This window comes from Equus przewalskii, chromosome 14 (genome assembly GCF_037783145.1).
Source record: "Equus przewalskii isolate Varuska chromosome 14, EquPr2, whole genome shotgun sequence".
NCBI lineage: Eukaryota > Metazoa > Chordata > Mammalia > Perissodactyla > Equidae > Equus > Equus przewalskii.
The window spans coordinates 64066462-64094203 of NC_091844.1; the positions used below are offsets into that span (position 1 = coordinate 64066462).

The 27742-nt window shown below is 36.4% G+C and overlaps 2 protein-coding genes across 6 annotated transcripts in view; one reads left to right on the forward strand and one right to left on the reverse strand.

Moving 5' to 3' along the window:
• NLRC4 (NLR family CARD domain containing 4) overlaps positions 1-1402 on the forward strand; it is a 44374-nt gene extending 42972 nt beyond the window's left edge. For both annotated transcript variants that reach the window (XM_070574141.1, XM_008544431.2), the window contains one exon: positions 1069-1402. In XM_070574141.1, coding sequence (XP_070430242.1) covers positions 1069-1361 — 293 coding nt within the window. In that variant the 3' untranslated portion in view covers positions 1362-1402. The remainder of the gene's footprint in view (positions 1-1068) is intronic.
• Positions 1403-1952: 550 nt separating this feature from the next.
• Positions 1953-27742, reverse strand: part of SLC30A6 (solute carrier family 30 member 6) — a 45573-nt gene continuing 19783 nt past the window's right edge. For 2 of the 4 annotated variants that reach the window (XM_008544429.2, XM_070574142.1), the window contains 9 exons: positions 21177-21257; positions 20414-20449; positions 19595-19689; positions 16853-16901; positions 16412-16531; positions 13453-13555; positions 12506-12553; positions 11201-11269; positions 1953-5422 (listed from right to left, as the gene is read on the reverse strand). In XM_008544429.2, coding sequence (XP_008542651.1) covers positions 4922-5422; positions 11201-11269; positions 12506-12553; positions 13453-13555; positions 16412-16531; positions 16853-16901; positions 19595-19689; positions 20414-20449; positions 21177-21257 — 1102 coding nt within the window. In that variant the 3' untranslated portion in view covers positions 1953-4921. The remainder of the gene's footprint in view (positions 5423-11200; positions 11270-12505; positions 12554-13452; positions 13556-16411; positions 16532-16852; positions 16902-19594; positions 19690-20413; positions 20450-21176; positions 21258-27742) is intronic. The other 2 variants (XM_070574145.1, XM_070574143.1) reach the window with 1 other exon arrangement.

A 27742-nucleotide genomic window follows, 5' to 3' on the forward strand; every position in this document is an offset into this window, starting at 1 on the left:
TGAGCTCTAAGAGAGAGCAAGGAGAAAGCCACCCTACAAGGAAGAAAGAAGGGTCCTTGTGGGAAGGAGGAAGAGAGAAGAAAGTGAGGCCCTATGTACGAGTTAGGCTGGGCACAGGCTAAACTGGTATAACAAGAGACCTAACTACACCACGGCTTACAGAAGGCAGAGCTTTATTTCCCTCTCACGTAGCAGTCCAGAGGTGAGCAGTCCAGGCAGGTGGGGTGACGTTGCTCTGTGCATTCTTTCAGAAACCTCCTTTTTTGACTCTTCCATTCCTTAGGGTGTTAACTTTGACTCCCTGGACATGGCTAGGATGGGCACTTTACCTTTGTAGGAGGTACTTTAGAATGCCCTATTCTCTAAGGAATGGAGGAAGTTTGTGAAAAGTCTAGGGAGGGTTAAAAAAAACAAACCAAAGAGCCCAGCCCTGTGGCCGAGTGGTTTAAGTTCTGCGCGGTGTGCTCCAGCGGCCCAGTTTTGCGGGTTCAGATGCCGGGTGCAGGCCTACTCCACTCACCAGTAGAGTAGGATTGGCACAGATATTAGTTCAGGGCGAATCTTCCTCAGCAAAAAAAACCCCCACAAAAAACACAAGCCAAAACCCTCAAATCTTGAGATACTAAAGGAGGCTCACTTACTGAAGTTTACAGTGAGGAAGATTCCACACCCAACGAAATAATACTTAGGTGGTGTTTACTTCTCTAGGAGAGGAAATGACCTAATATTGCCAGTTTGACTCCAATTTTTAAAACAAATACTGAATATTTAATAGAATCTCTCACACCTCAATTTTTAAGCAATCTTCCTGAAAGAGTCAGGAAAAGGGAAAAAGTATGTAATTTATATTGGTTTGCTATACTACTACTAATTACTATTTATCAGATTCCCTTACACTTTAGGAAAAACATAATTTGTAAATACAATGGACCAGATTCATGATCACTGTCGTATCTATAGAGAACTCTAATTTCTTTCTGAAGCAAAACACTGGTTCAAATACGGCCATTTCTCTTAAAAAACTGTTTTGCTTCCAACTAACATACTTGTTTCTATTTTTCTACTCAGGTGCATGTTTTAAAAAGAACCTTCTGAAAAACTTCCGGCAGTTGGATTTGGCGGGAAATTGTGTGAGCAGTGATGGATGGCTTGCCTTCATGGGTGTATTTGAGAATCTCAAGCAATTAGTGTTTTTTGACTTCAGTACTGAAAGATTTTTACCTGATGCAGTATTAGTCAGAAAACTTAGCCAAGTGTTATCCAAGTTAACTTTTTTGCAAGAAGCTAGGCTTGTTGGGTGGCAATTTGATGATGATGATGTCAATGTTATTAAAGGTGCTTTTAAATTAGTAACTGCTTAAATAAAGGGCACTCTAAGCCCACGAATGCTCTGGGGACCTCATTACTTTCAGCCTGGTGATTTAAAAATCTTTGCTCATATAGTCTAAGAGTCTGAAAGTATATGGCAATCCATTATACACCTAAAAATTCTCCTTCTCAACAGTCACTGCCTAATTCACTCCTTCTAAACTTTCTCTTTCTTTCCTGGTATCAGGATGATGTGTGGCACCATCACCTCCTTAGCTGGCCTATTCCATGAAAATCTACTTCCTTAGTCTCATCATTCAGGTAAAAAGGAGGAAGAAAGGAGGATGCCAGGAAAATGAAGCCAAAGAGGTGGAGGAAGTGGGAGGGAGTTGAATTTGATTACATGTGCAATAGTTCTGTGTCTCACCTCTTCTATTAGGATTATCAGCTACCTGAAAGGGACTCTTGTTCATCTTTGTGTTCCCCTGGGTGTCAAGAATAGCAGGTCCCCAAAATTGGTATATTGCACAGATATTTACTTAGTACAGTGTCTGGCATGTACTGGACTCTCAACAAGTATTTGCTGAATATGAAATAATTAAATAATTGATAAATAGCTATTAAATAAAGAAAACAAGCCAACATTATTTAAAATCTGAGAGAAAACTCAATATATGTTCTTTATTCAAACAGTTTAATTCAAACAATTTGGAATGTAAAAAGCATTTTCTTATATAAGAAGATCAGACCCCCAAATAAGATCAGCATTTTCTAGTCAAGCAAAAGATTGACAGTTTATGAGCAGCTAAATCAGAGGCTTGAAATTCAGGTCCTCTCCAGTTGCTGATACATGTCTGTAATTCCAACTGTGACTTCAGAGATTAAGAAAGAAAAAATAGACCCCATTCTTTTGTACCCTAAGGGTACCCTGTCCTAATCTTTTCTTCAACACTCCAAAACATAATCCTTCCCACAAAGAAATAAGTCTAAGATAAACCTGTTTAGTTTAAACAGATTTAAGTCGAGGCAATTCTGAAATAAAATTTTAAATGGTGTTAGCCTGCGGTTTACCTTCTATTCTCATGGCACCTCAAATTAATGGCTTGGGTGTTAATGTAGGTAACACTTGGCCTGCATGTTGAGGTAGTCACTGGAAAGAAATTCTGGGCACAATGTTCTATATAGCAAGTGGGCATATATTCTACAGATTTAGTCATAAAATTTTAGAGCTGATAGTTTACAGATCAACTAATTCATTCCACATCCTAACTTTACAGATGCAAAAGCCCAGAGTTGTTCAATGACTTGTCCATGACTACAAAACTGCTTACATAGTGGCAGCAGCAGGATTAGAATCTAAATCTTTTGCCTTCAAGTCCAGTGTTTTTTCCGTTATAATACTGTGATTTCTCAAATAGGGTTAATCGCACTCCATGGAGCTTGCTCTTAATCACAAACCATGGGCCGAGTATTTAATTCAAACTTCCTTCTCAGTCTAGTTTCAAGTGACTTTGTGGCAAGATTTACCAGTAAGGCTGCTGACTATAGACCTATGCTGGCCAAGTTTCTTGTTTCCATATCCAGAACCTGGCCAGAGCTTGGCAAATAAGGCTTCTCTATATAATACTGCAGGGACCAATGTCACCTGCAGCTGTTGACATTATAGAATTTCAGCAACTGAGCCAATTCCTTCAGAACCCACAGGCAACTTCTCAAATAGTGTAGGTGGGTATAAAAGCACCTTTGGTGGGACAACTGCATAGGTGTTGCCTCTGAATAGATGTGGAGGAAGTAGGTCTTTAATCTCACACAGAACTGTGTTCAGTACCTGGACAGTTTAAAATCCCATGGAAATGGCGAAGACATGCACAGGGTGGCAGCACATACCTCTGAATCATCACTCAGTACATGGCAGTCCTTCAGATTTCAATGCGTGACCCGAATTCACATTTAGATGAGGACAATGGAGGAAAAATCATCCTGTAATAGTAGACCAATAATAGCTATAGTAATAGTTGGAGAACATAAGACAAAGGACAAGGAAAGGTTGCCTTATTACATTTTACAAAGTTTCATTTTCCCCAGCAGTCAATGTAGTATGGGCTCTATTTCTTCAGCAGGTCAAATGCCTGAACACAGCTGCAGATGTCAAAGACAGTGACCAACTCCTCACCAAGCAAAAGTTATTAGGAACATGGTCACTTATTATTGCAGGATGACTACAATTCTGCTTGACAGGGATGGCTTCTTGGATGTTTGTTATTCCACTGTGAAGAAACAGGGTTTGGAAGTGCTGCTCATATGTAAGAGGGTAAGTTGATTCGAGAAACTTGCAAATTCTACAAAAACGAAAATCTTCTCTAGACAGCTGGCTGATAGCCGGAAAAGTCATAAAGCTCCAGGAGTACTGAATTCTAGAAGTGAATCCACTTTCAAAATCCCCTTTTCAAAGCCTGATTATAAAACTCATGATAAAATGAAGAAAACCTTATAGGTAATTTGTGACTGCTGCTTGTTATACTTTTCATAAGTCATACTGGCCGTGTTGGAAAGTCCTTAACATTTGCATTTGGAAAATATGCCAAAAATAAAATAAGCTACATGATTCTCACACTTCATCACAGTTAACAATTCACTATTTTGACAAAGCAAAACAAAATAAATTAGAAACTGCCTGTTACAGATCTAATAATACTGTATTCTATAACCTAAGATCCATTATGTTTTGGTAAAATTATATAAAGTAAATTCAAATTGTTTATGCAACTTTGAAAAGATAACTTCCATATTATGTAGGAAATTCCATATATTTCAGTAATATATTTGATATATTTTGTTAATGAGAAATTAAAAAGTCAACCAATGAACAGGTGACAAAAAAGATAAATTCATCATTATGTCAGTAATTGATTAAATGTAAGACAGAAAACTGGGATTCTTTCATTGCACATCACCAATGAATTTGGTATTCATTTAACCAAAATAAAACACTTTGAGAACCATGAACTACTTACAAACGTATTGAAATTTTTTAATGAGAAAAACTACTGAAAAACTGATACCTAAAAATTTTAAATTATGCTAGACAGTAGAATATGTTCTAAAATTCCCGATAAAAATTTTGCTTTTACTTTGCAAGACATAACGCAAGAGGACTTCAAAGAAAAAGTTCGGAAAAGCTATAAAAGAGACTTTTACTTTTAGAATGGACACTTTTTTCCTTTCCTGAAATGTGTATCATTATTCAAGAAGCATGTCTACAAATTTCACTGAAGAAAATATTATATTTTTAATGCGACAGATCTACTCTATCAAGTGGCTCTCTTATAAAGGAAATGTCATATCACACTGTAATCAACTACAAAACCAAAGACAGCAATATTCAAATTTAGAGAAACACGCTTTCTAAAGGAAGCCTATTTAAAGCCTGTAACATTTAGAAGGTTCTCATTGCCCCAAACACCTTTTACAAAAATATAGTTTCATTGGTTTCATGAAATGTGAACAAGCCTACTATTCTCTGAACAGTCAATGCAAAGTTGGATTACTAAATAAATTGGAAGTCAAGGAGTCAATATTCCTGAAAAAAAATAATAAATTAAGTTAGAGTACATCATGGTCTTGGTTGTCCAATTCTATTGTTAGTTCCATATCTACTTGGTATATTTGTAAAACCAGTCCTGAAGCCTTGACTTGCTCCAATTCCTGGAACTCCAAGTCCTTGATTAAGCATGCTGCTATAAGGCGTGTGTCCATGATTAAGACCCAAACCATAAGGTTTTGTTTGTGTGTTTAGAAGAATAACTGGGCTCACATTTTTTCCAGGGGTGTTAAATGAAAATTCTGGAGGTGGACTACTAGGTTTAGCTGGAGTTGATGTGACAGGGTTCGAATCATCAGTAACCTTTAAAGGAGGCATTGGGATTATGTGATGATCTGAAAAGTTTAGAACATTGGCTGCAACAGGCCCAGACAGTAAGGCAGGTCTAATCCAATCATCCTTGAAAATTTGAACAGTCAGGGTAGACACTAGAGTGTACAGCCTGTTGGTCACATGAGCAAGAACCATTTGTTCATTTGCATCTCGTCGAATTCTTACATGCACTGATCCAGCCTAAAAGGGGCAGAATCATAAGAAAGAGACTGCTTAGAATTATACCGCTGAAAATTCCAATAGAAATGAACATTTTATTTATGTTTTGGTTATAACAGTAGTTGGTATTTTCTTTAAAACAAGAGAAAGGTTAATGTCTTGATATTTTTTAAAGACTACTTAGTGACTATTAATGTAAAGAGTTAATGAAGTAATTTGTGACTCTTTAAACAAAACGTGACTTTTTAAAATACAGTCATGCACTGCAGAACGACATTTCAGTCAATGACAGACTGCATATGTGATGGTGGTCCCATAAGATTAGTACCATATAGTCTAGGTGTGAAGTAGGCTATACCATCTAGGTTTGTGTAAGTACACTCTACGATGTTTGCACAACAACAAAATTGCCTAACGACACATTTCTCAGAACACATCCCCATCATTAAGTGACACATGACTGCATTAAAAAAAAAAGAGAGAAATCCATGTAGGAGGAAGACAAGCACATTATGACACAAGGCAGAATATAACTGTATTATACAAAAAATGCACTGGAAGGGCAGAAAAGGTGGGTATTAATTCCAATTGAGGGAGACTTCAAAAGAAGACGGCATCTGATCTAGCATTGATGGTTAAATGAAATTCCAAAAGGTGGAGACAGGGATTCTAAGCTGAGAGAATATCAATTAAAATGCATAGCATGTATGGGCAAGAATAAGCAGTATTACTAACATATAAAGAAGTACAAATATTTCAGGGAGTAGAAAAAGAAAGAAAGAGAGAAAAGGAAGGAATGAAGGAAGATTACAGGACGGGGAAACAGAAGGGAAAAAAAATGGAGAGAAGAAAAAAGGTTGGTAACAAGGTTAAAAAGAAAGGTTAGCAGAGTGCTCTAAAAATCATGACAAGGAGTTTGAACAGCAGCAATCACAGAGAAGTAAAATACTCAGGGTTCAGAAAAATTATAGGTATGGTTGATTGGTAATCTGGCAGGAAATGAGTGCAACACTCTAGGTTAAAGATAAGGAGGGCTGAGATAGGACAAATACAGTGCAAGCAGACAGAGACAGATGGATTCATGAGACTCCACGGGTTAGAAGTGGGAAGACTTGATACCCAACTGGATGTAATGGATGAGGGAGATGGATCAAAGATGATCTCAAGGTTTCTAGCCAAGGTTACTAGGAAGACAGAGAGCACCAGGCATCACAACGATGGTTAGAAGCATGCTTATTAACTTGAAAAGACGTTTAGCATACATCATGTTTTTAATGTAGATAATAAAATAGTAGGTACAATAGTGATGCTATTTTGGTTAAAATACACACACACAGAAAAATGCCAAGAATAACAGCACTTATCTCTAGATTGGTAGAATTACTAAGGATTTTTATTCTCTTTTTTTTGACAGTTATAAGTTCTAATTTTTCTATCAATCAAGTACTATTTATATAATAAAAACTTAAAAATATGTAATAAACAAAATTAAATAAAATATCTACAAGAAATTCCACGTTGATTTCTAGATAAACTCAGATTTTCAAAAAAGAAAAAATTATAACAAAGCATAAACTGCACATAAATTAGCCAAACAGCTGCTTTGGTTACAATGTGCCTGAATCTATGATGAGCAGAAATAAGAATAAGAGAAATAAGAAATAAGAGAAATAAATAAGGGGAAATTGTCAATCATGGGATAGAGAAAATGTCTATATTGCTTGAATTTGACTTGTAGTTTATTGCTTTTAGGTAAGACAAGCCATATCTAGAAATCAAGTCATCTTTGATTTCTCCTTTGTTTTGCCACTACCATCTCACAGTCGTCACTATAAAAAATTATAAAATATTAAAGATATTGTATCCTCTTTCAGTCTGATATGGAAATCAAAGTAATTAAAATAAGTGAAAACCATTTCCAAGCATGAGCTTAAACAGAGTTTCCTACAATTATGGTATTTACATTAATCTATGGCTTTAGTGACAACTTTTCTCGGCAGCTCAAAAGCTTGTTTTATTAATTTCCTTGGTCTTAATCAGGATGTTAGATGGCCAAGTTCTGAATTGCTGAGATGATTGTATTTTTTGTGTTTATAAGCCACCTAGCTAAATAAATACCTGTCTAGTAACTATATCAGTGCAATGAAAAGAATGATTAGGAATGAACTACATTACTGAGACAATGTAAATTGGTATAACCATTTTTGGAAAGTAATTTGGCAATTTGCATCAAAAGCCATAAAAAATGTGAATATCCTCTGACTCAAAAAACCACTTCTAAAAATTAATCTTAGGAAAAAGAGGAAGATCGGAAACAGATGTTAGCTCAGGGCCAACCTTCCTCACCAAAAAAAAAAAAAAAAAAAAATTAATCTTAAGGAATAATCATGGGTATATGCAAAGATTATTCCACAAAAATAATCTGAGCCTTGCTTATATGGGAAAAATGGCAAACGACTTGTTGATTAGGGGACTGATTAAATGAATTACAGCATATTCATATAATACAAAACTCTGCAGCCATTAAAAATCACGTTGGGGGCTAGCCCCATGGCACAGTGGTTGGGTTCAGGGCACTCCATTTCAGTGGCCCAGGTTTGTGGGTTCAGATCCTGGGCACAGACCTACACCACTTGTCAGCCACATTGTGGTGGCATCCCACATACAACATAGAGGAAGACTGGCACAGATGTTAGCTCAGGGTTAATCTTCCTCAAGCAAAAAAAGAGGAAGATTGGCAACAGATGTTAGCTCAGGGTAAATCCTCCCCAGCAAAAACAAAAGAAAACAAAACAAAACAAAATTATGTTGGGATTCTTGGAAGACAGCAGCAGTGGTGGTACTTTTTTGAAATGCCCCAAATATCCTCATAAAAAGAGAAACTAAGACAGCAAATCCAAAACCTACAGACAACATCTACAAAAAAACTAGATAACATGGCACCTCTAAGAAACCCCAAGAAGTAAAAGCTATAAGACCTGCCACCTATCAGCATCTGTGGAGAAGGAAGCATTAGGGATCTGACTGACCTAAAAACCCCAAAGCAGGTAATCAGTACTTAATGGAAATCTAGGACAGTGAATTTGAGAAAGGCAGGTGGGAAGCTGGGAGGGGTTCTGAACATTTCAATAGTGGGCGAGTACACTGGGTCTGCAATAAGATATGAAGAGCTGCAGTAGTCTGAGCCCTGTGAGGCCTCAAAAGTAACCAGCAAAGCTCCCTTCCAGTACAAAGCCCCACGTTAAGAGGAAACAACTGGGAAGAGAATCCAAACTGAGCAGCACAGTAGAGACAAAGGATAAAGAAGGTTCAGATACAAACGGGAGAGGAACAGAGCCAGGAAAAAGAAAAAACTCTCTCTTCACAGACTCACTGAAGAAAAAGCTCTAAAACCAGGAATTCAGATACACTACCCTAAACTCCTCCTTATTATAAAGTCCAGGAAAACTGCTATCAGATAAAAGGGAGCAAAAAAAGGACTGAATCCAAATCCCACACAAAATTATTTTAAAAAAAGAGAATACAGGAGCCAGCCTGGTGGTGTAGTGGTTAAGTTCACATGCTTCGCCTCGGGAGCCCAGGGTTCGTGGGTCCAAATCAGAGGCATGGACCTACACACCACTCATCAAGCCATGCTGTGGAGGCATCCCACATACAAAATAAAGGAAGATTGGCACAGATGTTAGCTCAGGGCCAATCTTCCTCACCAAAAAAAAAAAAGGGGGGGGGAGAGAATACAGAACAGATTATAAAAGATGACCAGAAAGATTTACCTACAAAACTGATGAGAATTAGTGAGCAGGATGCAGTCTATACAGAAACTGATACATAATAATGTACACCTGAAATTACATTATTATAAACCAATATGATGTCAATAAAATAATTAAGGAAAAAAACTGATGAGAACTATAATGAACTTTTCCAAAACAGCCAAAAAACATGAAACAAGAACAATATAAATCAGAATTAGAAAACCTCAGAATGAGATGACAATTAGAAATAGAAGGAAAAAAAGCACTTCAGAGATGAAGACTAAACTAGAAAGAACACAAAAGCAAATAAATATGTAGGTATAGTCTAAGATAAATAACGTATAGTCTAAGATAAATAAAAAGTGAAAAGAAGGAAAGTTTTAAAAATCAAAAGTAAGTTGAGATAATATAATAAATTGAGTTAATAATTGAAGGAAAGTAACAAATATAAAAGAAAGGCAAAGATCCAACATACTTATAATAGGAGTTCCCAAAGAAGGAAATCAGAACAAGAGAACAGAATAAATATTTAAGAACTATAATTAAAGAAAACTTTCTTGAAAGTTTTTAAAAAATCTTTTTGAAATAACATTATTGGAAGAGTATACTGCATACCTGAGATAACTGACTCAGCATGATCAACATCAAGTCATATTCTAGCTACAGGACTTAAAAAAAAAATTGGGGGGGAGCATCCAGGCAAAAAGATCAAATCATACATAAAAGGGAAAAAAATCAGACTATAAGTCATTAGGCTTTATTACAGCAATGTTTTGTGTCAGAGGTAGAGGGAGTAACATATTTAAGAAACCCAAGGAAATAAAATAAAATAGTCAGGATTTTATATCCAGCCAAACTGACTTTTAATTATTATGTCCACAAACTGTTTTCAACATTCAAGAATTTAGGGACTATTTTCCCCAAGGGCCCTTCCTTAAGAATTTTATGAAAGAATGAGTTTTAGACATCCAAAATGACTAGAAAGGGGAAAAAGAGAAGAAGGCAGAGACGAAGCATCCATTTTTCTACTAAAAGAGCATAAAGCTGAAACCAAAGGCTGCAAAGTGGTGACATCATTGAGCTGTTGGACCAAGCCTAATCTGGCTACCTCAGAAATTTGTGTTATGTTAGAAAAATCAAATCCTATTTGTTTTTTAAAAAATGATATTGTTGAAGAGAAATATTAAATGATATAGAGGGGCTGGCCCCTTTGCCGAGTGGTTAAGTTCGCGCACTCTGCTTTGGCGGCCCAGGGTTTCACCAGTTCAGATCCTGGGCACGGATATGGCACTGCTTATCAGGCCATGCTGAGGTGGCATCCCACACAGCACAACCAGAGGCACTCACCACTAGAATATACAACTATGTACTGGGGGGGCTTTTGGAAAGGGAAAAAAAAAAAGACAGAAAACTGTTCATGATATATTAAGTGAAGAGAACAAACTATAAAACAGCATGATCTCATTTTCTAAGGAGAGTAAAGGTATAAATATAAATACCAAAATATCAACAGCAGTTTTCTCTACATAATAAGATTATGGTGATTAAAATTTTTTTTCCTGTGTACGTTCCTCAATTTTCCTCATCATTCCTGACATAGGAATGAAACTATACCATAATAAAGTCTTTCAGGGAATAAGGTCTAAATTGCATTAGAAAACATGGAACTTTATGCTGAAGCAATCTGTGTTATTATAACTCTTTAACATATTCAGCAAAATCTCCAAAATTAGAACTGCAAAAAAAAAAAATAATTGCACCTTTCACTTTTGCAGCATTTTCATATTTAGCAATGTATGACTATGGATGTGTTTTATCTAGACAGCCCAGTAGATCATTAATAGTAGTTTGAAAGAAAAAGAAAAAGAAAAACAGCCCTCAATTAATCTTAATTAGGTTACTGAATCCATCTACATTTTAGACTCTATTGAACAGAAATGGGAATCAAAGACTCTATAAAAATTTTAAAGAAATACTTCTCTCAGTTTTAAAAATGATAAACTATGTTTTAAATTATAACTAAAGTAATATGTTGAAAACATACCAATGAGCCAAAACCTAGGGTCCAAAAATGCTCATTTCGGACTTCCAAAACTCCATCCAAGGTAGATACCTAATCAAAAAGAAAGCAATAGGGTTGTTTGTATTTGACAATTCCAACACAGTTCAGTCACACTATGGACTTGCTCTAAGCCTAGAAAGGACATGGCCAAACCCCGCACAAGGACACTACTTAGCCAAGAGAAGTCCCAGATCATTCACTCAAGGTACCATTTCTACTCGTTCAGTACTGAGACTAGGCCTTATTTTCCCAGTCTCTTGTCTGCACCAATCCTTCTAGAGTCAGGTCTTTACTCCTCCCGTCTCCACCTTGTTCAACAGTAAGTGTATGGTTCTTTTCATTTTATCAGTATGACATATATTTATATCCAGCACTTGTGGTATCAGATTTTTTGTTTTTTGTCTTCTCGATCATTTCTTTCTCTGGATTCCTTCTAACAAATTTCTGCACAACATAGGATGATATTTGGATGTGGGCCAAAAGGAAATTCCAAGGCCAGATACATAGTGTGTGGCCCATTGGTACAGTGGCATAGGCTCTACTAGATGAGACAAGTAGCCAGCTACACTGGTCAAAGTGGCCTTTGTGATACTGACAACTAATAGTTTAAAATACTCTCAACACCCAAATATTTCAATTATCTTATTCCTTCATTAGTTAACAGGTGGAAATTTATAACAATACAAAATCTAAACCTATAGATCAAGATGTTAGGTGGTAAAGCAATCAACATATAAAAGTGTCCCTTTATGGGCCAGCCTGGTGGTATAGTGGTTAAGTTCACTTGCTCCACTTCGGCAGCCCAGGGTTCACAGGTTCAGATCCTGGGCGTGGACCTGTATGCCACTCATGGGGCCATGCTGTGGTAGTGTCCCACATACAAAGCGGAGAATGATTCCTCTTCAGGCAGAAAGAGGAAGATTAGTAACAGACTTTAGCTCAGGACCAATCTCACCAAAAACAAAAGAGTGGCCCATTAACTTAATCAAAACCCTAGGTTTGAATATAGAATCATAAAAATCACAGCATTTATATAGCTAATAGGGTGGTCTTTAGACCATTACCTTCCACATTTATTTCAAGTGAATTTGGTTTCCAGCCTGAGCAATTCCTCAAATTTTTCAACTTCTGTCACTATGTTATATATCCTATTTCTATGTTATTAGAAAGAACACAAACTCCCCTAAAATAAAATTGGAGATAGGACTGAATAAAGTATCATTTGTACCCACTCCTTGCATTCTCTAATTATAAATTAAAATGATTTTATTTACTACTCCATCTTACCTCTCTGATAAGTTTGTCCAACTGACCAATAACATGGGGTGGTGTTGTCTGGAGAAAAAATAAAATAAAATATGAATCTAGGGGGACAAAAATTTTTTTCAACATTGGTCCTGAAACAAAAAAAATGGGATTTTATACCAGCCTTGGCCTTGTTTGACATGTGCTCTATCCTGGTGTAGGGAAAAGAGGTTTTTACTGGCCCCACTAGTGGGGCAACATCAGGAATCATCCCACGCTTATTTTTTATCCCACAAAGGAGCTATTATCTCTGGAACCACATAAGCCTTAAAGAACCAACCAACAAAAAAATCTTTAAGAAAGTACCATTTTGTATACAGCACAGCACTATACAACTACGATCTTATTGTTATTACTGCTTCTGCAGATGAAGATTCTACCTGTAGGTTTTAGAAAAGGCATGAGGGGAAGAGAGAAGGAAAAGTAGTGCTCGCACACATCCAGTCCTGGGAAACTACCTTTCTATTCAGGAGCTTGCACAGAGGTGTTCCTATTGTTTCAATAAGTAGTCATTTTGTCACAATTAATTTTAAGTTTGTAATTCAAAAGTCTCACTGATTCAAGGACAGGAAATAAGAAAACAACCGTAACCAGATTATGCAATAGCCAAACTACATTTATTAGGGGAAAATAAATATCTAAAAAAATTTTTAAGTAACTGTTTTTACTTGAAACATTATTAGAGGCAAAAATGTTTTAATTGCTAATTTTGTCTTATATTATAAATGCAGGAAGATTTGTATCTATTTTATGGCCAATATAATTTCATCTGGTTCTTACTATATGAATTTTACAGATTATTGCTTGGCTTTATTTCTAACAGGGCCCTTCAGTGGCTAAAAATTTCACTATCTGGTAGAGGAACACACAGTTTTGTATCTGGCGGAGGAACATGGCTGATATTAGCATGCATACTGAAAGACCCTTACCTGGAGTAACACTTTCCCACTGTACACGCTCATGGGATACATGGTGCCAAACGTCATCAGAGCAATGGCTATGGCAGAGGCAGTGTCTACAGCAAAATAATTACTAAAGGGAAAAAAAAAATTTCTAAATCTCAAATATATGCCTCACTGGGCTTCTTATAATTCAATCCACTAATTACCTAAAGCAACAAGACTGTTTTATCACAATTGACCACTACTGGCAATGGGAACATCTCAAAGGAAAGTAAGTTTTCAGAATCCTTTCTCACCAAAGTTTGACGGAAAATAACAAATAATTATGTTAGTGTGAAGAGAGAGGACGAAGGAAAATAATGTGAGCATTTCCTACTATGTATTTTCAGTCAATCTACTTTTCAACTGGAAAGATTTCATATATAGTCATTTGTTGTGACAAATAAAAACTTCCATCTAGTAATTTCTGATAGAGACCTATGGACTTCATCAGTGATTCTAACAATTTTCCTGTAAACAATAACTTTCCAATAATTACTATAAAAAATTTTCAAATTCCCCAGGAATTTCACAAGGTTAAGACACAGTCCCTGCCTCTGAAATGGCAGGAGACACATGTGAAAAACATAACAAAGCACTGTGGGTACAAAGGAGAAGTCCTACAGGGCATCATGGATGCACAAAGTAGTAAGTGACAAGCCTACTGGGATAGGGATAATCCAGAGAGGCTAAATACAAAAAGAAGTGACATTTGAGCTGAGCTTTCAAAGATGAGATGATGGGAGGAAGATTTTGTAGACAGTGAAAGCAGCACATGCAAGGGCATGAAAATCCTGATGCAGCAACAAAACTATGAACAGTTAAGTATAGATAGATGGATGGCTAGTAAGGGTGGTAGGGGCTTTATCATGCTAACAACTCCTAATTTTTTTGAATATGCAAAGGGGAGAATTTTGAAACAGGAAAATACTAGGTCCAGACTTGCAACTTTTAGTGATCACATTACTAGCAAAACAAAATCTAACTAGAGATGTGTGAAAATGAAAATTAGAAAACCAGAAGACTATTTTAATTAGGCCAAGGAAATGATGATAAAGGCCTCAATTTGGGCAGCAGCAATGAGAATGGGAAAGAGGGGACAGATAAATAAATATTAAACGGAAAGATCAAATGAGACTAGGTGACAAGACTATTGTTTACAATAGCCAAGACACAGAAACAACCTATGTATCCATCGACAAATGAATGGATAAATAAAATGTGGTATGAATATACAATGGAATATTATTCAGAAGGAAATAATACCATTTGCAACAACATGGATGGACCTTGAGGGCATTTATGCTAAGTGAACTAAGTCAGACAGAGAAAGACAAATACTCTATGATCTCACCTACATGTGGAATCTAAAAAAATCAAACTCATAAGAAACAGAGAAAAGATTGGTGCTTGCCAGAAGTGGCGGTTGGTGGGGTAAGGGAAATGAGTGAAGGTGGTCAAAAGGTACAAGCTTGTAGTTAGAAGACATGCAAGTTCTGGGGATGTAACATACAGCATGGTGACTAGAAAAAACTAAAAAACAAAACAAAACAAAAATCCCACAAAACTAAGTGACCAATTAGAACTAGCTTGGGGAGAAGCAAGAGAGCTAGGGAGGATAAGTAGGTATTTAAGAATGCATTAGACTTGCTCAAAAACTTAAACACTGAATTATCATATGATCCAGCAATTCTACTTCTTGGTATATACTCACAAGAATTGAAGGCAGGGACTCAAACATGTTCACAGTGGCATTATTCACAATAGCCAAAAGGTGGAAACAACTCAAATGTCTATTGATGAATGAATTGGCAAACAATATGTGGTATGTACATACAATGGAATGTTATTCAACTTTAAAAAGGGAGGAAATTTTGACACATACTATAACATGGATGAATCTTAAAAATATTATGCTAAACAAAATAAGCCAGATACAAAAGGATAAATATTGTATGATTTCATTTATATGAAATATGTGGATCAGTCAAATTCATAGAGACCCAGAAAGTAGAACAGTGGTTGCCAGGGGCTGAGGGGAGGGGAAAATGAGAAGCTATTGTTTAACAGGTACAGAGTTTCAGTTGGGGAAAATGAAAAAGTTCTGGAGATGGATGGTGATGATGGTTGCACAACAGTGTAAATGTACAAAATGCCACTGAACTGTATGCTTAAAAATGGTTAAAACGGTAAATTTTATGTTTTGTACGTTTTAACACAATTTAAAAAAAGAATGTAATGGAATAGATGGTAGTAGCATTCACTGAGATGGGAAATACAAGAAAAAACAGTTTGGGGGATAGGGAAAATAAGTTCAGTTGAGGCAGACATGAATAGAAGTCAGTAAGATATGCCTTTTGGAATTCAATAGAGATCTAGACTAGAAATAAAGGCCTGGGAATCACACAGAGTTAGTAAATAAAAAACAAATAATTGTATGTGATCTCCCAGGAGAGTAAGAAAAAGGATAATTAAGGACAGATTCTAGTAAACACTAATATTTAAAGGGTAGGGAGTCAAAGAATCATACGTCATAAAATATGAAGCTTAAAAAGAAGCTGTAAAGTCTATTTCCTAAAATGCCTGTATTGTTGTTGTTGCTGTTTTTAATTACTTCTCAGCTGATTAATTCCTCTTCTCCTCCCTCTCTCAGCAACAGCAGCTGTGGCTTATCTCCCTTTCATTGTCCTCTTCTCAGTTTCACTCATCAGGTCAGCAGCAGGGAATTTAAACAGTTTTCCAGTCTGCATTATAGACTATGGTGAAAAATAATGAATCCAACTCCCTTAATTTTTCAGATAAAGACTCTTGAGGACAAGACTTGACGGAAGTTACACAGGCCATAAGCAAACATGCTAAAAACTTAATTCCTATCCATTCCACTGTGACCCTTAAAAGTCAGGCCCCAGGAATGGAAACACACTTGACAGCAATAAAAAATACTTACTTAATTTCAATTAGCATATATGTAATACAAAGAGCAAATGCTCCAGCAAGATCAATCAAAACAAATGGATTCATTCGAGGAAGAAAGATACTGCTAAGTCCTGGGATAATTCCACACAAGCTATGAAAAAACAAAAAGAGTATTCATTAGCAGAACTCATGTAATCAGAACTTATCAGTAACACTGATAAAAATCCTATAAAAGATGACTCATATTTTAGTATCATATAACGTATCTTTTAAAGAAAGCAAAGAGGATTTGGAAACAAAGCTTCTCACTTGTAAAGGTCTCTTTTGTATCATCAATTAAAAAGTAAAGGGAGGATAAGACCCTGATTCATCTAGTAACCTCAGCAATGAATAATGTAAGTTCCCATGACAGATGTATTTCTTGTGTATTCCTTTAAAATTATGTACATCACAAAACCCCATAATATCTTACCTTCGACTAAGATCTGCAACATGCTCTTGAAGCCAACTTGTACTAGCAGCTTAAAGAAGAAAACACTTAAATTATCTATATAGAATAAACCACTACTGGAAACACTTGATTTCTTTAATTTAAAAAACAAATTTGGCAGTGACCGGATAACACTACAAAAGGACATGTTCCTCCTCATATCTAGACTTTTTGCTCTTTTATGCCTTTAAGATACTAAATCAAAAGAATTTTAACTACAATATATAGCTGACCTGAGGGAATTAGTGAACTTACATATGTCATCGTTACCATTAATTTGACGTTTTAAAGTCTCTGTATACTATAAAGCAGAGCTTCCTAACCAGTGTGCTGAGAATGGGTTATAGGTACACCTATTAATTCCCACAGCTCTCAGACAGGCCAAGTGGGGACCTGGTTACCTGCAGATGCCTGCCAGTTACTGTCCCCGGATAAGTAGCCTCCAGGCTCAAGCATTACATTTATCCCAGGTGCTAAAGGAATATTCATTTTTTTATGTGTACCATGATATAAAAAAGATTGGCAAGCCTTATACAAAAGCAGTATAATAGAGCAGTTAAGAGCAGACTCTGATGCCAGAATATCTGGCTTCAAACCCGGCTCTGCCCTTAACTGTGTGGCCTGGGGCACATGATTTAATCTCTCGGTGCCTCAGCGAAAAATGGGGATAATAAAATTATTTACCTCATATGGTTAGAGGGAGAATTAAATGAGTTATTCTATGTAAAGCATTTAGCACAGTGTTTGGCAGACAGAATGTACTCAATATTATTTTCCATTCAAATTTCAACCGATGTCACAAATCTTGATGTTGCTGGGAACTTTCATTTCCAGCTAATGAAAATACAAACTAGATAACCTTTCTGAAAATAAATTTGGCCATATATATCAAAGACTTAAAAATGTTGTGTTTTTAACTCATTTATAATTTCTTCTCTGGGAATTTATCCTAAGAAGAATCAGAAATGCATACAAGAAATTTGATATAAAGAAGCTGATTATAACAGAAAAGTTGGAAACATTTAAGAATAGACTAATGTTAAAAAAATATTGGGGCCAGCCTGGTGGCATAGTGGTTAAGTTCACACACTCCGCTTCAGCAGCCCTGGGTTCATGAGTTCGGATCCCAGGTGCGGAGCCATGCTGTGGAGGCATCCCACATACAAAACAGAGGAAGACTGGCAGAGATGTTAGCTCAGGGACAGTCTTCCTCAAGCAAAAAGAGGAAGATTGGCAACAATGTTAGCTCAGGGCCAATCTTCTGCATCAAAAAGAAAAAAAAAATTCATGACAGTATTATGTAAGCATTGAAAAATCATTTTTTCAAAGAGTATTTAATGAAAGGCTATACTCAAGACATAACATTAACTGAAAAAAGCCAGACATAAAATTGTAAATACATACAATTCTAAGTATGTAAAAAGATACATATATGTGCAAAGAAAAAAATGAAAGGAATAAAAATGTTAACATATTATCTCTAGGCTGTGATATTATCAGCATTCTTCCCTTCCTGTGTCTTTCTGATCTTTACCGAGAGATATCGTCTCTAAATCTTTGTATCTTTTTAAAATTTCTAGAGTGAGTATTATACTATTTTAATAATTTATCAAGTTTTTTCAAAATAATTCTGGTCATCGCAAATACCATTATTTTCTACTTCATACACTAATTCTTAAATTCTGATTCATACAAATGCAAGTCATACTTCATGACACTCATGAAGTTGTTTAAACTTGAATGAGCATTTCAGAAAGCTTTCTTCTCTCCATTGGCCTGGTGTTCAAGTCAGTAAGAACAAAAAAGACCCTCACCTATCTCTGCTTCAAAGTGTGGGTCTGTGCAGACAGCCCATTTTTGTTTTTACCTCACTTCTCCATCAATCAGTGGTTAACCCTTTGTGGGTTAGTGGGATTCCAAAACACTGAAATTACTGAAAAATGCCAATAATTTAGACCACTGAAGTGAAAAATCAGTCTGAATTTATAAAGATTTTGAAATAAAAGAATATTTCAAAAAAATGAAACTTTGCTACTTTCAAATATACGCCCACCCGCCACTGCCAGAGAAGCTCTTGGGAACAAACTTATTTAATAACAGAATACAATTATTTGCAATGAGCACATCAACTATTCTAAGTAAATTGATGCTTCTAAAATGGTTGCAATAGACTCTTTGCAGGTAGGTTACACATCTAAAATCTCACTCATGTTATTTGGTAATTTTTGAATGTCAAAGGTAATTTTTATTTTTTTGAGGAAGATTAGCCCTGTGCTAACATCTGCCACCGATCCTACTCTTTTGCTGATGAAGACTGGCCCTGAGCTAACATTCGTGCCCATCTTCCCCTACTTTATATGTGGGATGCCTGCCACAGCATGGCTTGACAATTGGTAGTAGGTCCGCACCCAGGATCCAAACCAGCAAAGCCCCGGCCGCTGAAGTGGAATGTGCAAACTTAACTGCTGCACCATGGGGTCTTTATCACATATAATTTAATATATATGTCAGTTATGCCTGTTTTTAAATAATACATTATTTTAAAGCTTGAGATAATTAGATTTTGTTTCATAATTCTGTTTAGAGAAGACAAGAACCTTTGGGGTAATTCTCTCTTCTCTTCAGGATATACTTTCTTGTTGATTTATGAGTTAATGAAAAAAAAAGACTTGTTTTTCTGATCGATTAATTGGATTTTTCATTACTGGTAAATAAAAAACATACCTTCAGAGACATAAGCAAAAGGTTTATTCCGAACAGACAGCATCGTGAACAGGTTGAAAGAAAGAGCCACAAAAGTTCCAACTAATAATCTTCCCCTAAAAAGAACAATAACATTCATCATTTTTTCTTGGTAATATCAATATGTAATTTCAGCATGTAGAGAGACTAAGAGATGGGAAGCTGGAGTGCTCTGCTTCAACAGTTTGGTATTTGCAGAAGGAGAATCTGAACTTGGTTTCTAGCCCCATAACCCATGTACTGTCTAATGTTGCTCCATCTTGCACAGAAAAAAAACCATATTCTTAGCATTAACAGTCTCTTCTTACAGGTAATTGCTGTTATAAACTTGTATAAATGCTAACGGCATTTGGTTTACAGCACACTGGACAGGTCAGACTGTCCTGAATTAGAGTGATCAGAGTAAGTCCACAGAGGTGGCAATTATGTGGTAGATAATAACAATTCCACCTTTTCTACTAAAAGATTTTTGGGGATCAAATTTTAAATTACAGAAGACCAGACAGGGTTGGCTTAGTGTATTGACCTGGGCCTAGAAATACTGAGGGACATGAAGCCAGGGTAGAAAAACCTTTCTGTGCAGCATAAAAACATAAGAGCTTGGGAAAAGTTAGGGTGAAGAGAAGGAGTCTTGGTATTTGGGCATTTTGTTTGTGAAACATAAATATCAGTGAAACATATATGGCCACACTCTGAACTCTGATATTGGCCAAAGTAACCATTATTTAATAGTACACCAATTAACAAGTGGGAATCAAACTTAGTAGTAAATTATATATTACGTCAAAAGCAAAATCTTACGTGTGTATCTCTGGCTGCTCTAAAAAGCGTTCTGCACTAAAAGAAAGAAATAATGTATTAAATAAGTCCTATAAATTATAAAATTAAAAAGCTTTATTAAATATATAATTAATCTAGTAAGTTCACAAAATCTTTGAATATGAAACCAACTGTTGATTATTAGCAGTGATGAGGCAAGGAGACTCGTAATTATCCTCAATATGTAATGTCAATCTTTCTCTACCAAACCTATTTCAATGGGTTTGTACTATGCATTAAAACATGTGAATCCCTTCCTTTCTTTTTTTTTTTAAAGATTGGCACCTGAGCTAACAACTGTTGCCAATCTTCTTTTTTTTTCTGCTTGTTTCTCCCCAAATCCCCCCAGTACATAGTTGCATACTTTAGTTGTAGGTCCTAGTTGTGGCATGTGGGACGCCACCTCAACACGGCCTAATGAGCTGTGCCATATCCACACCCAGGATCTGAACCCTGGGCTGCCAAAGCAGAGTGCACGAACTTAACCACTCAGCCACGGGGCCGGCCCCTGAATCCTTTCCTTTCATTCACACCTACCTATGGTTGGATTTAGTAGCATTAAAGAGGGTAATAAAAGAAGGGAGAAAAATCTGAAATGTAAAGAAATTGTACTATCAAAACTCCAGCACTGCTCATCTTACTTTGTATACCTTTCAAACCACATATGTCTTACTGGATTCTTTCATGTCCCCAAAGGTGGCATAGGTGGTCTTTACAGTGACAGTAACATCGTATACAAATGTACCTTTCTTTTAATATAAAGAGAGCTCCCAATTGTGCCAAGACTGTGGAGGCAAATACAGCTAGGACTTCTAATCTTTCAAATCTGAAATCAGAAAATTAGATCAGCATAATTCTTTCAGTTCACAAACCAGTATCTCTAGAACACATTTGCATGCATTTATTTACTCACTCACTTAATACACATATATGCCTACTATAAACCAAACACTGTTAGAACAGACTACAGAATTTCTAGAATGATGATAAACAATGCACATCACAAATTTTTTAGAAAGTGCCTATTTGTACTACATATATTCCCAGGACCCACTTATAGTTCTTATTTTTCTAGAAATAACCATTATCATAATAATAGCTAACACTCAATTGACCCATGTTGTGTTAAACAGTGGTCAAAGTGCTTAATATATTACCTCATCTCAACTCCCCCTTTATGAGGGTTACTTTATCCACTTTTTCTTAAAAAAGAGATAAGGAACTTGAAACACAAAAGAGGAAAAGTAACTATAGTCATTTACTAGCAAGTGAAGGAGTCAGGTTTTCAAACTCAGGCACTCTTGCTCCAGAGTTCATAATTTTAACCACTTATTATACTGTCTCTCACTTCTACACACAGCTGCAGTTAATTATGAGCATGTCTTATAATCTGTAACCTATCAGCTGGAGGCAAGGGGCTGTTGCTTATTCATCTTAGTTTTTTACATAACATGTAGCTTAACTGCATTCAATACTTGTGGTAAGAATAAATGCTTTAAAATTCTCAAGGAAAGAATTATCTTCAGAAAAGATGATAAAATAATTAAGGATCTTCATCACATTGCTTTTTATAAAGGAAAAATGTTGAAAGGAACAACAGAGCATTATGCATTATTAAAAATATAACAGATATATTATTGACATGGAAGGATATAAGTGAAAAAAATGGGTTATAAAAAAGTATGAAAAGTACGTAAATATGGCAATGCTATCTGTGAAAACTAAGCTGATATTAAAGTGCATATGGAAATACAAAAGGTGAAGGAAAGCAAAGATAAGTTGAAGAAGAACAAAGCTAGAAGATCTATACTACCAGATATCAAGATTTATTTCAAAACTACAGTAATTAATGTAGTATAGTACTAACGTAAGGATAGACAAATATACTGAACTGAACAGAAAAGAGATTCCAGAAATAGACCTACACATACTCAGTCACCTGATTCATAAAAAAGGTAGCACATAAAAACATTAGAAGAAGGGTTTTTTCAATAAATTATGTTTTTTATCAATTGAATAGCTATATAGAAACAAATGTGCCTTGACCTGTACCTCAACCCACACTCAAAAATCAATTCCAGTTTGATTGTAGACTTAAGTGTGAAAGGGCAGAGTGACGTCAGCAACATGGTGGAGTGAGTTGTTCCCTTTGTCTCTCCTCTAAGTTACAACTAAATGGACGTTCATTAACCAAGAGAAGATTCCCTGCACAGTACAAAAGAATGTCTGAGAGATCAATGCAGCCATGCATCTGAAGGTGGGTGGACTGGATCCCTGGGAGGGCGTGGAACTAGGTGAGTACACCCCTTCCCCTCACCAGTGGCAGCAATCTAGGTCATAGGTCCTTACACAGCAGTTGGTGTGGCTGTAGGAGGAGGTGGGGGCAGCCCGACACAGAAGAATGCTTTCAGAGTTGCAGCTTGGCTCACAGGAGTGCCCACCACGCCACAGCAGCTCCACCTGTGGGAATACTCCCCACTGAGTGGCAGGACTCAGCCCCCATGGAGGAGCCCCCACCAAGGGCAGCAGCTCAGCCAAGCCACCCACAAGCAACAAGCTAGCCAGAACATGAAAGAAAGTGCCCCTCCCCTCCAACCTAGCACACCAGACTGGCTGCTCCCCTGCCAAGGGCTGTGGTCCCACATCAGAGTGACCCGCCAGTGGAGCACAGAGGCCCACCTGCACATGTATGTGTGACCTGCCAAGTGGCTGCAGCCAGTGCACAAATGCAAAGAAGTCCTACTGGGACAACTTTCAGCAGATAGAGCGGGATCAGAAAACATAGCTCCTGCCACCACCAGTGGTGGCAGGTGGAATCTGAGATATGATACTACCACAGATGCGCCAGCAAAGGATCAGTTCATCAAACACCATGAAGAACTACATTAACACTTCAGAGCAGAAGGAAAACGACAAGTCTACAGAAGCTGACTCTGAACTCACAGAAATTTACAATCTAAATGACAAAGAATTCAAAATAGTTATCATAAAGAAACTCAACAAGTTACAAAAAAACTCAAGACAGTTCAATGAGCTCAGGAATAAAATTAATGAGCAGAAAGATGACTTCACCAAAGAGATTAAACTCTTAAAAAAACCCAAACAGAAATTCTCGATATGAAGAACACAATTAACCTGATAAAAAATAATCAAGAATCCATAAAAAACAGAGCTGACATCGCGGAGGACAGAAATAGTGATTTAGAAGATAGAAATATAGAAATGCTTCAGGTGGAGGAGGAGAGAGAACTCAGATTTTTAAAAAATTAAGAAATTCTTTGAGAAACATCCAACTCAGTTACAAAAATCAACATATGGATTATACATATTCCAGAAGAAGAGGAGTGGGAGAAAGGAGCAGAGAATTTGTTTAAAGAACTTCCAAAACCTGGGGAAGAAACTAGACTTACAAGTACATGAAGCTAATAAAACTCCTAATTACATCAGTGCAAAAAGGCCTTCTCAAAGGCATATACTATTAAAACTGGCAAAAGTCAATGACAAAGAAAAAATATTAAGGGTAGCAAGGCAGAAGAAAATAACCTACAAAGAAATCCCTATCAGGCTTTCAGCGGATTTCTCAGCAGAAAACTTCCAGGCTAGGAGAGAATAGAATGATATATTCAAAATACTGAAAGACAAAAACTTTCATCCAAGAATATTTTATCCAGTGAAACTATCCTTCAGATAGGATGGAGAAATAAAAGCTTTCCCAGATAAACAAAAGGTGAGGGAGTTCATCGCCACAAGGCCTGCCTTACAAGAAATGTTGAAAGGAGCCCTCCCATCTTAAACTAAAAAGCAAAAGTTTACAAAATCTTGAGCAAGGAGATAAGTAGACAGACAGAATCAGAAAATTGCAGCTCTGTATCAGAACAGGTCAGTGAACAGTGAACTATAACATGAAAGACAAAGGGAGGAAAGCATCAAAAATAACTATAAACATTTCAATTTAGTCACAAACTCACAACACAGAAAAGAACAATTTGTGATGACAATAACTCAGAAGGGGAAGAGAAAAGGGATGGAACCTGCTTAGGATAATGGAGATAAGAGGCTATCAAAAAATGGACTACCTCATCTATGCGCTCTTTTATACAAACCTCATGGTAACCACTAAACAAAAAATCAGAGCAAAGCCAGAAATCATAAATAATGAGAAAACTATCACAGAAACCACCAAACTGCAATGGTAGTCAGAAATATAAGGAAAAAGAAACAATGGAAATATAGAACAACCAGAAAACAAGAGATAAAATGGCAGTATTAGCCCCTCATATATTAATAATCATTCTAAATGTAAATGGATTGAATTCTCCAATCAAAAGACACAGAGTGCCTGAATGGACTGAAAAACAAGACCCAACAATATCTTGCCTCCAGGAAATACATCTCAGCTCTAAAGACAAACACAGGCTCAGAGTGAAGAGATGGAAGACGATACTCCAAGCAAGTGGCAAGCAAAAGAAAGCAGGTGTTGCCATACTTATATAATACAAAGCAGACTTCAGGATAAAAAAGGTAGTGAGAGAACAAGAGAGGCAGTATATAATGATAAAAGGGACTTTCCACCAAGAGGACATAAGACTTATGAATATATATGCACCTAATACAGGAGCACCAAAGTATATAAAGCAAGTATTAACAGACCTAAAGGGAGAAATTGACACTAACACAATATTAGTAGGGGACCTCAACACCCCACTTACATCAATGAATAGACCATCCAGACACAAAGTCAACAATGAAACAGTGACCTTAAATGAAACACTAGACCAGATGGACTTAATAGATATATAGAGAACATTCTAGCAAAAAACAGCAGAACACACATTCTTCTCAAGTGCACATGGAAAATACTCAAAGACAGACCTATGCTGGGAAACAAGGCAAGCCTCGATAAATTTAAGAAGACTGAAATCATATCAAGCATCTTTTCTGACCATAGTGCTATAGAAACTAGCACTATAGAAATCAACTTAAGAAAAAGGCTAGGAAAGTCTCCAGTATGTGGAGACTAAACAATATGCTATTAACAACAATTGGATCAATGAAGAAATCAAAGGAGAAATCAAAAAATACCTAGCAACAAATGAAAATGAAAACACAACATACCAACTCTTATGGAATGCAGCAAAAGCAGTTTCAAGATGGAAATTATAGCAATAGAGGCCTACCTCAACAAAGAAGAAAAATCTCAAATAAATAATCTTAAAGTACACCTAAGAGAACTAGAAAAAGAAGAACAAACAAAGCTCAGAATCAGCAGAAGGAGGGAAATAATACAAATTAGAGCAGCAATAAATGAAATAGAGATTAAAAACAAATAGAAAGAATCAATGAAACAAAGAGCTGGTTCTTTGAGAAGATAAACAAAATTGACATATCCTTAGCCATACTCACTAAGAAAAAATACAGAAGGCTGAAATAAATAAAATTCAAAAAAAGGAAGAGAAATTACAATGGATACTACAGAAATACAAAACATTACAACAGAACACTATGAAAACTACATGCCAACAAACTGGACAACATAGAAGAAACGGAGAAACTCTTAGACTCATACAACCTCCGAAAACTGAATCAAGAAGAGATAGTGAATCTGAATAGACTAATCACAAATAAAGAGATTGAAACAGTAATCAAAAACCCCCCAAAAAACAAAACTTCACAACCAGATGGCTTCTCTGGAGAATTCTACCATACATTCAAAGAAGATTTAGTATCTATCCTTTTCACACTATCCCAAAAAAATGAAGAAGACGGAACTGTTCCTAACTCATTCTATGAGGCCAATGCTACCCTGATGCCAAAATGAGACAAGGACAACAGAAAGAAGGAAAAGTACTGGTCAATATCGCGGATGAATAGAGATGTAAAAATCCTCAACAAAATATTGGCAAACCAAATAGAGCATTACATTAAAAGGAGCATGTACTATAATCAACTGGGATTTATATCAGGGATGCAGGGATGGGTCAACATCTGCAAATCAATCAATGTGATACATCACATTAACAAAATGAGGGATAAAAAGCACATGATCATCTCAATAGATGCAGAGAAAGCATTTGACAAGATCCAACAGCCATTTATATTAAAAACTCTCAATAAAATGGGTATAGAAGGAAAATACCTCAACATAAGGCTATATATGACAAACCCACTGCCAACATCATACTTAATGGTGAAAAACTGAAAGCCATCCCTCTGAGAACAGGAACAAGACAAGGGTGCCCACTCTCACCACTCCTATTCAACACAGTACTGGAAGTTTTGACCAGAGCAATTAGGCAAAAAAAGAAATAAAAGGTATCCAAATTGGAAAGGAAGAAGTGAAACTCTCACTGTTTGCAGATGACATGATTCTATATATAGAAAACCCTAAAGAATCCACCAGAAAATGATTAGAAATAATCAACAACTAGAGCAAAGTTGCAGGGTACAAAATCAACTTACTAAAATCAGTTGCATTTCTCTACACTAATAAAGAACCAGCAGAGAGAGAAGTCAAGAATACGATCCTACATAGAATCACAACAAAAAGAATAAAATACCTAGGACTAAATTTAACTAAGGAGGTGAAAGACCTATAAACTGAAAACTATAAGACATTATTGAAAGAAATTGAATAAGACATAAAGAAATGGAAAGATATTCCATGCACATGGATTGGAAGAATAAACATAGTTAAAATATCCATAGAACCTAAGCAATCTACCAATTTAATGCACCCAATCAGAATCCGAATGACATTCTTCATGGAAATAGAACAAAGAATCCTAAAAGTTATACGGAACAACAAAGGACCCCGAATAGCTAAAACAATCCTGAGAAAAAAGAACAAAGCTGGAGGCATCACAAGCCCTGACTTCAAAATATACTACAAAGCTACAGTAATCAAAACAGCATGGTACTGGGGGCTGGCCTGGAGGCACAGTGGTTAAGTTCGCACATTCTGCTTAGGCACCCAGGGGTTCACCAGGTGCGGACCTAGGCACTGCTTGTCAAACCATGCTGTGACAGGTATCCCACATATAAAGTGAGGAAGATGGGCACAGATGTTAGCTCAGGGCCAGTCTTCCTCAGCGAAAAGAGGAGGATTGGTGGCAGATGTTAGCTCAGGGCCAATCTTCCTCAAAACAAAACAAAACAAAAAAACCCACCAGAATGGTACAAGCACAAAAACAGATAAACAGACCAATGGAACAGAATTGAAAGCCCAGAAATAAAACATAATCTTTGACAAAGAAGCCAAGAACATACAATGGAGAAAGGAAAGTCTCTTCAATAAATGGTGCTGGGAAAACT